At 45.1% G+C, this 17,880-nt stretch overlaps 1 protein-coding gene across 1 annotated transcript; it reads right to left on the bottom strand.

Moving 5' to 3' along the window:
* Positions 1 to 731: 731 nt before the first annotated feature.
* On the bottom strand, positions 732 to 17,874 carry MAP2K4 (mitogen-activated protein kinase kinase 4). Its single transcript, XM_072403177.1, has 11 exons — positions 14,482 to 17,874; positions 14,069 to 14,162; positions 12,881 to 12,994; positions 10,340 to 10,514; positions 9,231 to 9,350; positions 8,652 to 8,771; positions 8,350 to 8,401; positions 7,141 to 7,346; positions 4,152 to 4,300; positions 2,922 to 2,967; positions 732 to 1,514 (listed from the first exon to the last, which is right to left on the bottom strand). The coding sequence occupies exons 1-11, from the start codon at positions 14,507 to 14,509 to the stop codon at positions 1,401 to 1,403; spliced, it is 1,218 nt and encodes a 405-aa protein (XP_072259278.1). The 5' UTR covers positions 14,510 to 17,874; the 3' UTR covers positions 732 to 1,400.
* Positions 17,875 to 17,880: the final 6 nt, after the last annotated feature.

Here is a 17,880-nt window from a genome sequence, read left to right as displayed (position 1 = left end):
TCTCATTTTCTCCTACAGAAGGCCATAGAAAATTAACTTTAATGACCCTGTGACATCTCAGGATTCAATGATGAAGGGAAAGTGGAAGACAATGGGCCAAAATCTGATCAGCAGAACAAGGTGGAGAGTAAATGGGGATATTCCCCTTGAACTGCACATGTAACCCGAATACCATCCGAACACAAGCTGTCTATGTGATCCCCCCATAAACTTCACATAATGATAAAGCCGATCCTCCGAGGGAAACAAAATGGACGTAGGTAGACGTCCCACCCAATGATGGGGTCCAGATGTCCCCAGTGAGGAGTCCTGGTAATGCTCCATCATACAAAGACATTGCAGACAATTGTGCTCTTCCAGCCTTGTGGTCACAGTTTGGTGAAGACCCTTTTCTGCCCCTCATGACTGTGCCCCGGGGTAAAAAGTCCCCCTCCATAAAGACATGGGGTCACCAGTTTGGTGTGAAGGAACTCCAGTGTCCTGCACAGAGCCCTGACCTCAACCCTACTGAACACCTTTGGGATGAATTGGAATGGTGAGCCAGGTCTTCTCATCCATCATCACCAATAGCGGGTAAATCCCCACTATCAGTACCTGACCTCACCAATAGGGGGCAAATCCCCACTATCAGTACCTGACCTCACCAATAGGGGAATTATCCCCAGCATCAGTACCTGACCTAAGGGAAAAATAAATCCAACTGACACTCTGAGAACATAAAACTATAGTGGAACAGAATTTCATAATTTCATAATTATTAACCCCATTCTCTGCCAGAAGGGCAAAAAAAAAGAAAAAAAAAAAAAGAAAACAAACAAACAAAAAAAAAAAGATAATGTTAAAGTCCTGATCCATGGCAGGACCACCTGACGAAGAATTGGTTAACCTATTGCACTTTGTGAAGATTTTTTTTTTGTTTTTTTATTTAAAAATAATAAAAATATATATATTTATATAATTCATATTCTTTATCACCTCTTCCCGCCTCCGCGGAGCAGGGGGATAGATGGGGTGACGCCAGGTCTCGCTCCACTGGGGCGGTCAGCGTCTGTTGGTTTCGGGTTGGAAGAGGTCACTGCAGAGATATCGGTTGATTCCAGTCTCACTTGAGTTCCATTTAGCAGGTTAGCACGGAACGCGGGGCTTTCGCCTGTCCGCCAGCTGAGCACCGGGTAACCGGCGTTTTGTTTTTTTTTTAAAGGGATGCGTTTTACATATGACTTTAGCGTACAGACACAATGGAAAGAATGGAAACAAAAACACTGATCTTATTGCACGTAGCACTGGAGCCGGAGAGGTAAAGTCACATCGGGTTCGTGCAGTGGCGTCTCTCCGTCTGATTTGCCCCCAGCCCTTCCGTCTTAAATTGCCGTTTGCTAGAGTTTTGAGTGGAGGCGAGGTCAATCGACGTACATCGGGGAGCTGGGGGAGGCTGGCATCTGATCCAGGATTTTAATGACATAGCCGGCGACATCCACGTGCCGCTCCTCGTACATCATGATGAATGAGTGTTTCTGCGGGAAAAGAACAAAGGGTTAAAGGTAACCAGGGTCCCCCCCCAATTAATTAATGCCTTAGGTCCTAATATTTGGGTAAATGATAAATGGAGAGATCACAGGTCCATATTCATATCATAGCTAGACACCTTCATCTCAGAACCTCAAGACCCATTTTATCATCTATCTTGCCTTTACCAATATCAGGTCAACCCCACTCCCACAGGGTTATCCCTCCACCTCCATAGTATTAGCATGCCTCAGTCTCTCTGTATTGGACCCCCCCAAAGTATTACTTCTTATGCAAATATCAGGCCACCCCTTACCCACCAACACCATTCCTCCCAGGGTTATCCCATCTCCAGTTCTGTGGTATTAGGATGCCTCAATCTCCTTGTATTGGACCCCCCCCCCCCCAGTAATCTTATTCCTCTAAATCCAAATGTAACCCCTCCATAGCACTATTGTTTATTAATCTCCATGCAGTGGGAGCTTGCTTTGCGCCCCCCCCCTACTACCTTTCCCTACAGGGTTACCCCTCTATAGTATTAGGATTCCACAATCGCTCTGTAATGGATCCCCCCTCCCCCCCAAAGTATCATTCCTCCCCATCCAAATATAAGGACCCTGATGCCCAATAATGTTATTCCTCTATTTGCAAATGTAACCCCTTCATTATATTTTTCTTTCTTATTCTCCCTCATCCCCCCCCCCCATAGTATTTTTCTCCCAAGTTTTGATAGCATTATTATTTCCCCATCTCCATGCATTAGGACACCCAATAGCATCCTCCCTTTCCCCAAAGTAATATTCCTCTACCTTCACAGTCTTATTATTCCTTAATCATTGTGGCCCTTAGCCCCTCTATAGTAATATTGCTCCTTGCCTGAGATTATCACCCCCCCTTTTCATTCCTCCCATCTACAAGCATCAAACTCCCCTATAGTATTATTGTTTCCTTATATCAGAAGAATTAGGGAATGATTTCACAAAGTATTTTTATGCCTCTCATCAATCGGTATTTATAGGTTTGTAGGGCCCTCATTGAGGAGCCCCAGATTCCTTCCAGACCCTTGAAGTCCAAAATTCCTGACTGCTGCCTGTGTGGAGGGGGGACTGCTACCTGTAACATTGTGACACCTTATACATAACCAGGGACATACAGCACCATCCCTGTTCCCCTGAAAATGTTACTCCGATTTGATATAAGGGAGCCGCCATTGTTGTAGGGTGCATGCACAGGGTGGTCATTGTCACACATCAGGTATTATACTCCAACAGGGCTGATATCTCTATCCTGAAGACATCTTGCATATATTTATCAATGTAACACTGCAGAATGCTCATCGCCGACAATCTGCCTGAAATGATATCTGATTGGTCAGCACAGGCGAGGGCTCTGTACACACAGCTAATGACACTCACTAGAAGCTCTCTGTACTTTGGCCTCTTGGATTCGTCCTTTGTAAGGCTGCAGAAAGAAAAAAAAGGAAATTATTATGTATATTTGATGGAATCCAGGTAAAGTAGCCATTTGTACACTTAAATTGCATTGATAAAAATGAATAATTTACACTTTGCAAAATTTAGCCATAAAACACCGACTACAATTCACCAGCAGAGGGCAGCACTCAGAATACGTGGTCCCACGCTGCAGAACAATTAACCCCCAATAGGTGGCAGTACATACACAGACGAGAAAGTCAGAAGAAAAGTCAAAGTGGAAAGTGTTGTAACCAATTATCTCCATGGGAAGTGTAAAGTATTCTATACCTGGATCATATTTTCCCACATGGATGAAAGTTTACTGCAACACACACTGCAAATTATAAGGACCGATATCCATGGGTGCACACACCACAAACCCCATAATTCTCTAAATCTACCCAATTAGAAACATTGAAGCACAAAAATCATCTGCTAATTAAAGTTTGATGAAAGTTAAAGCAAGACCCATCAACTCCCATCATCACCATCTGCAGTCCCAACCAACACCCCCAATATCCTCCATCTCCTCCTCGATACCCCTCCTTTATTACCCGTACTCATCAATATCCAACCACCGAACTCCTCTGCAGTCCCCCCTCTTTTTATTCTTTGGAGGTGGGCGTCATTAGCTGCAATCATCCTCTACTGCCCCTGCAGGGCCCATCTCCCATCATGCTTTGCACTCCAGAACTCTTTCCATCCTTATTAGCACTCAGGTCCAGCGGTGGTTTATTCTCTGAGCATCATCTGGTCATAGTTGTGGTCTGTGTACTACAACCCCCATCATGCATCACTCTTCTGGGTGTGGACACTCCACACATTATTTGCTGCAGCAGGTAATGAGGTGGGGTGGGGGGTGGTAGAGATTCAAGTTACCCCCTACATAAGGCTCAACAGTAAGCTCCAGCAACCAGGAGCACAGAGGTAAGTCCCAGTGCTACTTACCTGCCTTTTATAAATTGAACTCCAGCAGCATCAGGAGAGACTATTCAGTGCAATTCAGCAAAATGTACACATCAGCAAATATACGTCGCATAAAAACAGACACATGCATGCATACGCAACCTAACCTGCATGCAACACATGTGAAGCATTACTGATCTGTATGCTCAGTGCTGCCCCCTGCTGGACTCCACGTGGATCTGACACAGAACAAAAAAAACTCACCACAAGTTGACAAAGTTGATAAAGCTGGAGGAGAATTCTCTCTCTTCGGAGTTGCTCAGCTGCGGAGGGTCGCCCTTCACCACCTGTGTCAGTTGATCGAACACACTGTTCCATTTGGGGTACGGGAACCTCCCCGTCGCCAACTCATACTGTGGAGACACAAAGGGTGGTCACATGATTTACTAAATACAAGGCAACAAATCACCTGTTAACAGAACCGTACTTGCCCAATGACACCAGGGACTGCCCCCTGCCAACAGAACCATGACACCATACGGGCCTGATGACACCAGTCACCCATCACTGCCCCCCCTGACAACAGAACCATGGCACCATATGGGCCCAATTACACCAGTCACCCATCACTGGCCCCCCAACAACAGAACCATGGCACCACATGGGCCCAATTACACCAGTCACTGCCCCCTGCCAATGAAATTATGACAGCATATGGGCCCAAAGACATCAGTTACCCAGCACTGCCCCCCCACCCTAAACAGAACCATGACATCATATAGGCCCGACCTTCATGGTCATTTCATCACAAATATCATACAGGAAATGACATCACCGTCCCCAGATACAAGTTATCTATCATACAGGAAGTGACATCATCGCCCCCAAGCACAAGTTGTATATCATACAGGAAGTGACATCACCGCTCCACACACCCCTCCCCGGTTATATATCATACAGGAAGTGACATCATCGCTCCCCCCTCCCCCAGATACAAATTAGATATCATACAGGAAGTGACATCATTGCTCTCCCCAGATACTAGTTATATATCATACAGGAAATGATATCACTGCCCCCCCAGATACAAGTTCTATAGCATACAGGAAGTGACATCACCGCTCCACACCCCCCTCCCCCGTTATATATCATACAGGCAGTGACATAACTCCCCCCAGATACTAGTTATATATCATACAGGAAATGACATCACCGCTACAACCCCCCTCATTATATATCATACAGGAAATGGCATCATCGCCCCCTCCCCCCAGATACTAGTTATATATCATACAGGAAATTACATTACTGCCCCCCCAGATAAAATTATATATTTACAGGAAGTGACATCACTGCTCTTCAGATATAAGCGACATATTTGGAGTGATGTCACTTCTGTGTAGGAATATATTTAGAGATGATGTCATGGTTATCTGTAATTGTGGCCCCGCAGCTTTGGAACGATACTTGTAAGGACGGCCTTGGATGTGCAGGCAGCTCAGGGAAGGTGGCAGGGTGCCAATCATGTGACATCAGCTCCTTGCAGAATAATTCATGAAATGCCGATCCTCTGACTCAGCTGCATCAGAGGGATGCCGATGTCCTCATCAAATTCCTCCGCGGTTTGGACTGAGAAAATTCCTCGGCTTACTCATCAGATGGGGGGGGGGGTTATATTATGCAGGGACTGCGGCACTATAAATAACACATTACATCACTTGGTTCTGTGCCTGCGCTGAGCGGCACGCTGGCCCCAGATTAGCTCATGTCTACACTTCAGTAACCCCACTGGTCTCCAGAGACAGAAATGCTTAAAGGGGAACTCTGCACCAACATAAGACATACAGTGTGTCTGCAAGCCCCAAGAAAAGTCCAAAACACTGAAAATCCAGTGAGCTGCTCACTTTTTGCTGTGTGCTGACAATCCTGACTCTGCAATGTGGTCACCTCTGCACATCTCCAGGATAAAATACAAAATTGTAGCGCTGGGGCCACTTCTTCCCCTATAGGCACCATCAGCAGGGACCAGAAAGGTGAATGTTTCATTGATCTGAATGAACACAGATCTGCATTAGTGCCTTTTACACCTCTACCTGCACTATGTATGGTCTGTGTGGCACATTGTGCACCGTGGTCACATCCAAGCCACAATGTGCGGGTCAGGAGTGCCCCTGTATACAATCACTGGACACTATTAGGTACAGCAGACCAGCTGCTCAGCCAATCACAGGGCAGCAATGTATTTAGATGTTATAAAGATCACCTTCTGGAGTTCAAAGTGATTTCAGCGACCTTGTACATGGCATGGTTGGTTGTTGGTGCCAGGCCAGACGGTCGGAGTATTTTAGAAATGTCTGATCTCTCGGGATATTTACTCAAAACCACTCTGTGGTTAACAGGGAATGCTATGAAAAAAAGGAAAATACCCAGGGAGTGGCAGCTTACTGGGTAAGAAGGTCTTGTTGGTGCCAGAGGAGAATATGCAGACTGGTTCCAGCTGATTGAATGATAACATGAACTCAAATACCCCCGAGGATTGCATAGGAGACCTCTGACCGCACAACTAACCTTGGAGCAGGTGGACTACAGAAGCAGATCACAGCGGGGGTCCCTCCTGTTAGCACCTTAGGGTACAATTCACATGGGGGTCACCAGAGTTGGATGAGAAGAATGAAAAAGCATTGCCTGGTCTGATGAATCTACATTTCTGCTCTAACAGTCGGATGGTGGGGTACGAATCAACAACCTGAAATCATAGATCCCTCCTGCTTGGTACCACCTGAGCAGGCTGGTAGTGGTGTAATGGTATGGGGGGTATTTTCTTGGGAAACTTTAGGCCCCCTGGTACTAATTGAGTATGTTTTAAATGCCCCAGCCTACCATAGCATTGTTATGTCAGCAGAACCCCACATGGCAGCCTATATGACCCAGGCACTGCCCATAGCAGGATATAGAACACCCTCTGCGGGCGAGCTCCTGATGCAGCACAATGCCACATAAATACCATCTGTTATCCTCAAATAACCCGGCAATCAATATCTATCAATAACCTCATGCATGATTTTCAGTAGTTAGCCTGGGCACTTAGGGTCGCAGTACAGCCAATGGGAGGCTCTGATGGTGAACCAATGGTGGCTCAGATATAAACTTAATTTTCTCCATTTGTCACCTCCACACTGAACCCCAAAGATGTGATTATAAACACTGACATTGTATGATGAACATGAATATTAGGGTCTCAAATTCAAATTACAGCACCTGAGCCAAGAGAAGTAAAAGCAGCAACAGAGGAACAGAGACGTCTGTACATACCGACCACAAATCTACTCACCGCCATGTACGGCCGGCAGCCGGCATCCCTGGTCTTGGCGATGGAGTCCACAAGCTGCCCACTGATGCCAAAGTCACACAGCTTAATATTTCCATTTCTGTCCAGAAGAATATTTGAAGGTTTGATGTCTAATATGGGAGGGGGACAAATACCGGTGTGTTACTTATTGTTTTTAATATTTGCCCCTCTGACAATCACATCCATCGGTATGTACCAACACGGCGGCTGGCGCATTCATAGGGCTAAAATATAAATCCAGACTGGAGAGCCTGGGCTTATTGGGCTCTGGAAGTTTTCTCAGCAGGTTATAAAAACAAATTATATTTTACTCCAAGCTGAGCATTTCCTTTCCAGCGCTCATGCACACCATATGGTATGAGGGGAAGGGATGGAGGCCGAATGACAAGCCCAGGTCTCAGTACCATCCAGCATCATGGTAACAAGGATTGCAGAATGGGGGTACTGCTGCTATCTGGAACAGTCAGATAAATGTCTCCAGTATTTGGGGAATAGAAGGGGGGGTCTCCACGTTGTATGGCTGCCGCAGCGAATGCATTTCTGCCACCTGATTGCAGGTGAGGAATGCCAAAATATAATTTTGAATTTATTTGCCCCTTCTAGTGCAGCAGGTGCATCTGCTTCGATAGATGTAAAGCATGTTTCTACATGACAGACTCCTGTTTAAATACAAAGTACCTGAAATGGGTCAGGGGACCTGGCTTCACTTTTCTCTCTGACCTCCAGCTGTTATTAGGAGATGTACAGAGAGCAGAACATAAGAGGCTAATTGCTGAATAAACAAACTGACAGATAACTGACTGTAAGCATAAAAATATTTCTTTACAGAATATCAGCTTACCATGAAAGATGGCTGCTCCCAGCTCTACTGTAAAAATTAGTTTACACAGATAACATTAAGACAAAGCCAGAGAGGATATTGTTATGTACAGTAAGGAGCTGGGAGACAGATATTACCTAACTATTGTATATTATGGCATCCAATCACTATTCATAGGCTGCCCTCCTTCCTACATCACACTTCATAGGGATGTCATGATGCATAAGAAGCAAAAACAAACTTCTAACAAGGGACCAGTACATTTTGAAATTTCTCACACAGTGTACGCTCACCTCTGTGAATAATTTTCAAGTTTTCTTTTAAGTGGTTTAATGCTTTCACAGTCTGCCGGAGAAAGAAACAAAATGAGAAATTCTTTATGTACAGCACTGCGGTATATGCATTAGAGTGTCAGCTCCTCTGTACAGAGACTGATAGGACTGGCCCAGTGTTCTCTGTACAGCACTGCGGTATATGTCAGAGCTATATAAATGTATAATAATATGTGACTGTGGTGGTGATGATGGGAGGGGGGCATTGAAGTGTCAGCTTCTCTGGTGCAGACAAACCGCTAATATCAGAAGTATTTACTCACAGCTAAGGTGATTTTGCCTAGGATCTCCTCTGGAATAACGTCATCTAATGAGCTATATACATATTTGTAAAACTTGTCAAACGAGGTAGCCATAAGCTCCATACAGATCCAGCAGTCACCCTGAAAGAGAAGGACATATCAGTAAACAGATATTAAGTAATATTGATTAGACTCTAGAAGACTGTGCATGTTTTTGAAGTATAGAAAGTGACGGGAAGAAAAGACTGCCATGTCTGGGTATTTTAGAACAAAACCTGGCATCATTACACCCTTTCATACCAATAGAAACTTTGTCTTACAGCATTCCCCTCCGAGACACTGCAGATCCCAGTGGGAGGAGTTTGGTGCTGTCAATCTAGAAAGCAGTGGGTGGGACCGGGGTGTGGCCAAGTAGTAAATAACATAATTTGGGTGTTTGAATTAGCACAGATAATACCCACACCCACTCCAACATCTTCTCATGGCATTGTAGTGCAAGCAGGCACAGCCTACACAAGCATGAGATTTAGATTACACAGCATTGTTGTCACCATATTACAGGAAGCTGCATTATGGGGACATTACTTGCAGAAGACTCACCTCTCTGAATAATGCTCCATAAAACTGAACTATGTAAGGACAGTCGCTGCTTCGCATCACCACATCGAGATCCATTAACAGCTGCTTCTGCTCCTTCTCGTCCACGGTCGAGCGGATCCTCTGCGGGACAGAATGGAAAGGGGTCAGACATCATCGTGACAAAGACAATTTAGTGTTTAGTCTGCTATTCTGGTAGATTAGCTGGGCTCTATATTAAAGAGACTGCGACTTTGCCTCATACAAAGAATTGAATGTTCCTTTCCTGCACTCCAGTGAAAGTGCTGTGTTAAAATGGACTAAAGAAATTCCGGATTGATGAGGTCACACATTGTAGGTGGATATAACATGCTCCTCTATAACCAGAAGCACCCAATATTTTGTAGCAGCTGAGGGAGTATCAGGAAAGTGCAAATGATGTGACCATCAGCAGAATAAAAGGGTGTGTGGGGGTGTAAAAGGGCTATAGAGAGTCTGACCCTCCAGGTTTCAAAGTAATGATATCAGGATGTAACATTGCACTTAGCAGAGGTATTCTAATCACCTCTCTGGTCTCCCATATTTCCTACCTACGTTTGTCCCCATACATTTATACTGATGTCTGTGTGCCCAGTTCTTTCTGCTGAACCTATTCATTACACAACAATGTGAAGGAGAATGCAAAGAACTGGGGGACACAGACATCGACAAGTTTGAATGAAGAAGCTGTAGATCTAAAAGAGACAAAGATCACCAAGAGACGGAGGTTTACGTCTTCTTTCTTCTTTTCCTCAGAACCCAACAGGGTCCCTTTACACCAACAAAGCCAATCAAAATTATATCCCTTTTTTGCTGGTCCAGGTTTCAGTAAGAGACCCCTCCTCCTTCCTAAAAAATGAGATTCCATTTTTAAACAGCCAGTGTTGATTGGTTCTTGTTTCCCATACACACCTGAAGCAGGAGGGAAGGAGGTCAACTACAGGTCACAAATGAATTGTGAATGATGTCAGAAGAGTTTCATTCTGATCAACAAAACCCATTTACAGACCAGAATGTCTACAAACTGAAATCACTGCAGCGTGACTTATGGGACATACCAAGGGCCAAAAACATTTCATTGGAATGCAGCTCACCTTGACGGCCATTATCTGTCCACTTGGATTGTGAATCATTTTATTGACGGATCCATACGCTCCTCTGCCGATCTCACCGAGGTCTTTCAGGTCCTCCGCTGTGAAGTCCCAGTGCTGCTCGGGGGAAAGCTTTAATTTTCCTGAAGACTCGATGCTGTGTGTCCGTAAGCGCTCTCTGTACAGATAGAAGGAGCAGCCATGTTTATATAAAACCTCAACAAAAACATAAAAGACAAAGAGAATCAAATATCACCTGCAAAAAAAATCAGCTGGGAGATGCCGTTACTTAACCTAGGAAATGGTCAGTCTCTGTGATGGTAACTTGGCACAAGTGCCGCCCTATTGAATTATTACCTGCAGAGCTCCCAAGAGTCACGGCTACAGCTGACACTTTACATCAGACTGGCTGCTTGAACTAAAATGGTCAAAAGTAAATATTCTACAAAATGCTGACACCAACTCAGCCCAAACATATCACAGGTTATTGTAAGGAAATGTTTCCCAGTGTTCTCCCCGGCCCCTTTTAGCTGGGTGCACCACCCGGCACTTTTCAGCAACCACCAGGCTGTTTTTCGATGGTTACTGATGAGTTGGGTCACAATAACGGCGCTGCCCACACCTTCAGCTTCTTCACCTGGCTTAAAAATATTTCTGGTTTGAGCACTAGTTTCCCCAATGCTATAGGCAGGGACTGGTCATCTTCCACCATATATAAGGTGAGGAGGATTAGTATCCTATTAGAAATGCTCCACCTATGATTTGTAAATCTGATTGCCACAGATAGGCTAAATATGAAATCTGTTCTCTCACCTGGAGAATAAATCAGCAGCCGCCTGCCCAGATTTGCACCTTTCAATAATAGGTGATAAACTGATACCATATCACCATTTCTTATCAGTTAGCCACTGGGTTCATTTTGCCCTTTATTCTTCTTTTGCTCAAATCTGACGCCAGAATAGTTAAACGGCTAATTGGGTGAATTCCTTTAACCAATTGGCAGTCATTAGTTGCTAATATTCCCGAGGGCGTCTTTGCAGTTCATGATAAACGATCCAAGAGACAATGAATAACATCTCCCTAATGTGATTCCAGCCCTACCGAGTCCCGTGTCGTTAATCTTAGCTGATCGAATTTATTGCCACTTTCCACACAAACAAAAGCCGTAATCTGCATCGCAGGAGACCGAAGGCGAAAAGGGGAATTCCGGAAATAAAGCAGACGACCTGAAAGCCAAAGCCGACCCAAAACCAAAGAGATAAAACCTCATAGTGATCAGGGAGAAAAGGGAAAACAAACCGTGTATGAAGGAAAGTGCTGCACAAACACAATTTGGTGAGGAAATGCAGGAAAGGTGCAGACTAAGGATAGGTCACATAATAAAGGTGATGGAGGGGGTCTTTAAAGTTTGTAAAATTCATTTCTTACACTTATCATACACACCAATAATGTGATTTGGAAAACTTGCCTTGTTCTACTTTGAAATACCAATAGTATTTTTACTTCTTTTCCACCAATTGGGCTTTTGCGGCCTTGTAGTCAAAGTCTGGTGAAGACTTAATTCCGCCAACCTCCCCAATAGGGGGCAAAGCCCCACCATCAGTACCTGACCTCTCCAATGGGGGGCAGAGCCCCACCGTCAGTACCCGACCTCCCCAATGGGGGGCAAAGCCCCACCATCAGTACCCGACCTCCCCAATGGGGGGCAAATTCCCACCCTCAGTACCTGACCTTCCCAATAAGGGGCAAAGTCCCACCATCAGTACCTAACCTTTCCAATGGGGGGCAAATTCCCACGCTCTGTACCTGACCTCTCCAATAGGGGGCAAAACCCACCTTCAGTACCTGACCTACTCAATAGAGGGCAAATCCCCACCTTCAGTACCTGACCTCCCCAATAGGGGGCAAATCCCCACCTTTAGTACCTAACCTCCCCAATAGGGGGCAAATCCCCACCTTCAGTACCTGACCTCTCCAATAGGTGGACACCCCTCAAAACCTTCCAAGAAACATGGACATGGTGGTACCAACTCGATACTAATACCTATAAATAACCATAGCTATGGTTCTGTAATAGATGTCCAGCAAATCCATAGGTCCAAGAATGTTTAGCCATAGAGTAAAGGTTTGATGTATAAAGGACTGATACGCCACTCAAAGCAAGGCAAAAGCTAGACTCATCAGCTGCTTAGTTTAGGACTCCGGTCCATTCATTGTCTTCCCCTTAGTCTGCTGGAGCAGTTTTAAGGAGTGACATGAATTTGGGTCAGCTATGGGGAAATTTCCCACCAGCAGCCACCCCCATTATTAAGGATGATTACGATGACTGGGTTGGTCTCTGGAGGAGAAGGTTCATTTTTATGTTCATTTTTTGGTGTCTGGTGGTTTTGATTGGAGGTCAAAGGACAGTTAGCAACCTTCCTAAATCATCCCCCCCATGTAATTTCTATAGGAATGCGGTCTGAACCCCCATCCCATGGTGAGGAAGCAGTAACAGGTGCACTTTGACAGGTCAGCCATAATAGAAGGACAAGGAAAACTTACAGTCTGCTTTTTGTGGCCTGCTCACTGGAGCTGTACGACCTCCCGCCAGCAAAGCGTACTTCCTGTTTTTGGTAGGTCGTCTCGAGGTTCCTAATGGCACCTGGTTTCTGCATCCTTGGTAGGCATGAGGAGACACAAAGGAAGGGGGGGTTTATGGGTGACAACAATTATAGAACATGGGGCATGCGTTATTCACATATTACCAAGATTTAGGGAGCAGGGAGAATAAAAATAAACTGTAACATGCAAGGGAAGTCACTACCAATAAAAGGCGGATTATATACCGGCACTGTGATGTATATCGGGGGCCAGTGCAGCCGCTTAATCCTGGGAACCACTGACCTGCAACTAAACAAAATCCATTCCTATAAATCCCTAGAGCAACATTTCAGTGAGCTCCTCACATGTGGGCTGGGTGAATCCTCCATCTCGTCATGTATCACCTACTTTGGCTCTAATAGGAGGCCGTTTCTTTGGAATGTCTCCTGCAATACACACTGCCAAGTAAAAGGGAGCCACCCAGATAAAGCTAAATGTCCTGGACTTTTTGTACCCTTATTGTTCTGTTATAGAGGCTTTTCTCAGGAGATCACAGAGCTCTCTGCACAAACTATATCATGATACCTGTGAAAGCTGCCAACTGTCAGAATGACAGCCGGATATTGCTGTAAATCCTACTGCCTGAATACTGAACAATCTGAGTGCCAAGGGCTAATAGAAAGATGCAAAATAAATTCTTACTATATTATTAAAGCAAAGACACATTACCTTTGTTATTTAATGGATTATTTAAATCCTTCGGTACCCTCATCAACCCCTTCCTTTGGTTATGTTAATACTGGGGATGGGAGTAACAGATAAAATGGGCAGCTATTATTAGGGCAATATTAGATATGTGAATTGCATTAGGTGCAGCTGGCTTGATTGAACGATTTCAGCAGCTCCTCAAACTTTCTGCTTTTACTTTATTCCGAAATGCTTAGTTGGCTCTACAAAAAAATTCTGAGCTTTAAATGTCACCAATCCCAGAGAGGGAAGAGTGCACCTAACGCTCCAAAGATCACAAACACAGGAAGGGTTTATACCCATCAGCTTCTGCCACTGCCCCGGGGAGAACCAACACAGGGCCAGGAACAAAGACAGAGGCAGAGAATGAGGAGTTGCCATTTCTGGACCCTCGGTACTCACAGGTGCGCCGGCTGAATAGTGGGGTTTAGAGTGAATTTAGCGGTACTTTTGAAGGCCGGGTTGGCAAAGTTTAACTTCAGCGCTTTCCGTTTACCTGGTAAAAAATAAATAAATAAACAATGTTTAGCGTGCAATGAATATAACAGAATATCATCCATGCAGCAGATTTGTGGATTGATAAACAATAAATAAAATAACTAATGAAATGAATAAAAGGTATTTAAGACATTTCATGAAAGTAAAAATAACATTTTCTGTCTAAGCAATAAGAAATAAAAATGGGAATCACACAAATCCCTAACAACCCCCAGACATTTGATCCTAAAATCCCCCCTAGGAGGGTGCAGGGAGCAGATGTCGCCCGTCATGTCTACAGTGCAGATTTGCATTAAGTAAAAGAAGAGCCCCATTACCGTCATCTCGGCAGAGTAATGCGGCCATATTAACCAGCTTCCCGTCAGCGGTCGCACGTTCTGTCCCACATCCTGCGCCACAAGCGGGGAAAAGCGGGATAATTTGGGAAATGACAGATTTAATCAGTGAGTCACCTGAGCAGCGGCTTGATAATTATTCCGCGTTATTCCCAGAAATGCTGCCTCTCCTACACAGGGACACGCACCATGCATTATTGATTGACTGCAAGTAGAGCCGGGGAGGGGGGACGCAGCTGGTGCCGCAGCCTCAGTGGGTGAGGGGACCACAGCAGACATCACCAGATAACTGCTGCATTATATGGAAATAAAAATAGATTGTCTGCTGTCTACACGGGGGCCAAGAGGGTCGCAGCAAAACCCATTGTGTGGGGCTTCCATGAAACTTGCAATACGGAGCAAGGACAAGCAATGACCTTGGACTGAAATCATTGCAAAAACAAAAAAATGACCGCATGTCAAAAACATAAAAACCCATCCGGGGATATATATCCATATAGATTTGTATTAAATTATTTTTATTAGGTTTTCAGCATTCTGCTCGTTCCTCCTATGCAGCGACCGCAGCACAGGAAGCCAACCACACAATGAATGACTGCGGGGTTGGGGGGATCCAACAATCTCTGTATTAAACTCTCTATCAGGGATCATACAAAGTGCTCCTCCCAGAAATTGTTTTAAGCTGGGTGGGAAGAAATTAGTAGGTGGCACCCTCTGTGACCCAGCTCTTCAGTACAGCTGGGTGGTTACTGAAAAGTGCCAGGCGGTGCGCCCAGCTAAAAGAGGCTGGAGAGAACACCAATATACAGATACCACGTTTATGGTAACAATGTGAAGAATTGGGGGAAGGGTCTCAGAGTTCCCCTTTAACAGGCAGATCTTCTGCATATTACCCCTCTTTCCTTCAGTTTCTATACTCGCTGGATTCACCAGGCACTGTGACCCATTGATCAGATGGTTCTACCCCCATCCATGAGACTATAGTATGGGGGGCATCAAATTCTCTACTCTTGCCAGTGCCAGAGGAAGACATCTTTAAAAAAGGTGACCCAGTAAAGGGGCCACGGCCATGTAAGGAGGGGATACGTGGAAGTGGAAGGTTTCTGTATATCTATAGACCTTGCAATATTGTAGTATCAGATATCCCAGTGTTCTCCCCGGCCCCTTTTAGCTAGGCGCACCACTCGGAACTTTGGGCTGTCTTTGGGCGGTTACTGCAGAGTTGGGTGACAATAGCGGGGCTGCCACCGGCCTAGGGCTTCTTCCCACCCAGCTTAAAAAGAAAATGCCCAGATTTACCACTGTATCCTATTGTCCAGAAGCAGGGGCTGGCATTGGGAGGTGCTAGGTGTACCACTGTTCAAGGGCCCAGGACCCTCTGCAGCCAACAGGGGCCCCAAATCAGTTTTGTTGGGGTTTGTCCATACTTGGCTACATCCACCACCATGAAAGGCAAAGACCTGATATTTGCACAGGTACATACTAAGATATTAGGCGGTCATATACCCCCACACTTATTTTTCTATTTCATCTGGAAGGGGGCACCCCCGCGTAGAAGACATGCAGGACCTCCATTACTTTAGGTCTACCTATGTCAGACACATTGGTGCAGCAAATATCTATAATAACCAGACCCCCCCCCCATTGATTTCCTAACCACATTGTTCCTACCATGGGGTCCTATGGAGGAGGTGACCTGTCTGAGCACAACGGGCGATACCCCATTGCCTAGATTGTAAGCTCTCCTCCATCCGTGTCACTGTCTATCATTTGCAACCCCTATTTAAATAATATGTTGGCGCTATTTAAATCCTGTTTAACAATAAGGAACCTCAAATCCTAATATAACCCCAGGATATAACTTTCCTGGCTATTTTTGTACAAATTGCATATTTGGAGTATTTTTTGATGACCAACGTGGACCCTATTGATTGGTGGAGACTGACGGGGACCCTGGCGGGAATTTCATCCTCACTACTACTTTTGTCCACCACCATTGTGCAGCCACAACCCGTATTACATTTTATAGATAGAATAACAGAGGCAGATTTTCTGGATCTTTAGCAGAATGTCCAATAAATCAACACAAGAAGTGACATTTACACAATTATAAATGATAATGAAGTTCTGAGGAGCAGCAATCATCCAGGCGGATCTCTGTACCACCAATCCCAAGGTCGTTACTTTGTAATCCATCCAATCCGACTGACCGTTTGCTTACTAAAACACGAATGATGGCTCGGCCATTATTTTGGAAAGGTTTAGGGTGTCTGTGGGTCTTGGCGTCGGTCTGAGGGATGGATTGCTGCTTCAGACACGTTCAAGGTTTCTCACCATAAAAACAGAACATAGAAAAAGCACGACATGGCAGAAAATTTGAGGACCGGGCTGGGCAAGAGGTGCCCAATGGTGGAACATTTCCTGTCATGGGCATCACGGATAGACAATTGCCCAGCCGAGTCTTGAAATTCATGGCCCAAGGCCTCATCCAGGGGTATCATCTGGTGGGATTTGCCGGAGCAGCACCTTGAACAGACAAATCCAATACACATTCATTTTTATGGTGAGTCTCTTTAAAGTGGACCTGTCAACACCTTTCCTAAATATTCATTCAGGATACAAAGTCATTTTGTATATTTCTGGAAAAGGAAGATTTGGGCAGCAAAGTTAAAAGATTCCCAACACCAATGACAGGGACTGTCCACCATGGAGCCCCCTCCATTAGACATATGGAGTTTTGATTTCCCCTCCGTACCGCGGGTGCTAGGTGTGGGTTCATCCATGGACATGTGACTGAGAACCACCAATCAGATATAACCTGTGCATATTTCTGGAAGATTGACCCCCAACGTCCCCCCAAAGCCATCTCAATATATGGAGAATAACCCAAAGAGATATAAATCATCTTCAGAATGTCCAGGGCCACGTGTACCGACCAATCAGCAACCCACAACTCTATAATGAAGGGGGAGCCAGCTTTATTCTGGGTGCAAATATAACAATGGTCCACCGATGAGGTGAAACCGATGACCAGGAGCTCAGTGATATCACATGGATGAATGTGCCACAATTTATGGAAAATTTTTATATTTCATTCTGGGGCAAGAGTAAAGTGGACACCCCCGTGAGAAACACCCAAACCATGGAGACAATTGTCCGTAATAAAAATGCAACACCATGCCACCTTATCAGTAGAACGTGGACCTTCACCGGTCTGGTGGGGCAAAACTGACCCCCTCCGGGCATGCCATGTGACCAAAAACTGAACCCCCTCCAGGCATGTCATGTGACCAAAAACTGAACCCCCTCCGAGCATGTCATGTGACCAAAAACTGAACCCCCTCCGGGCATGTCATGTGACCAAAAACTGAACCCCCTCCG

The sequence above is a fragment of the Pyxicephalus adspersus genome, chromosome 3, assembly GCF_032062135.1.
Source record: "Pyxicephalus adspersus chromosome 3, UCB_Pads_2.0, whole genome shotgun sequence".
Classification (NCBI taxonomy): Eukaryota; Metazoa; Chordata; class Amphibia; order Anura; family Pyxicephalidae; genus Pyxicephalus; species Pyxicephalus adspersus.
Note: the sequence above shows the minus strand (reverse complement) of the source record. Positions and strands in the feature narration are given on the sequence as shown.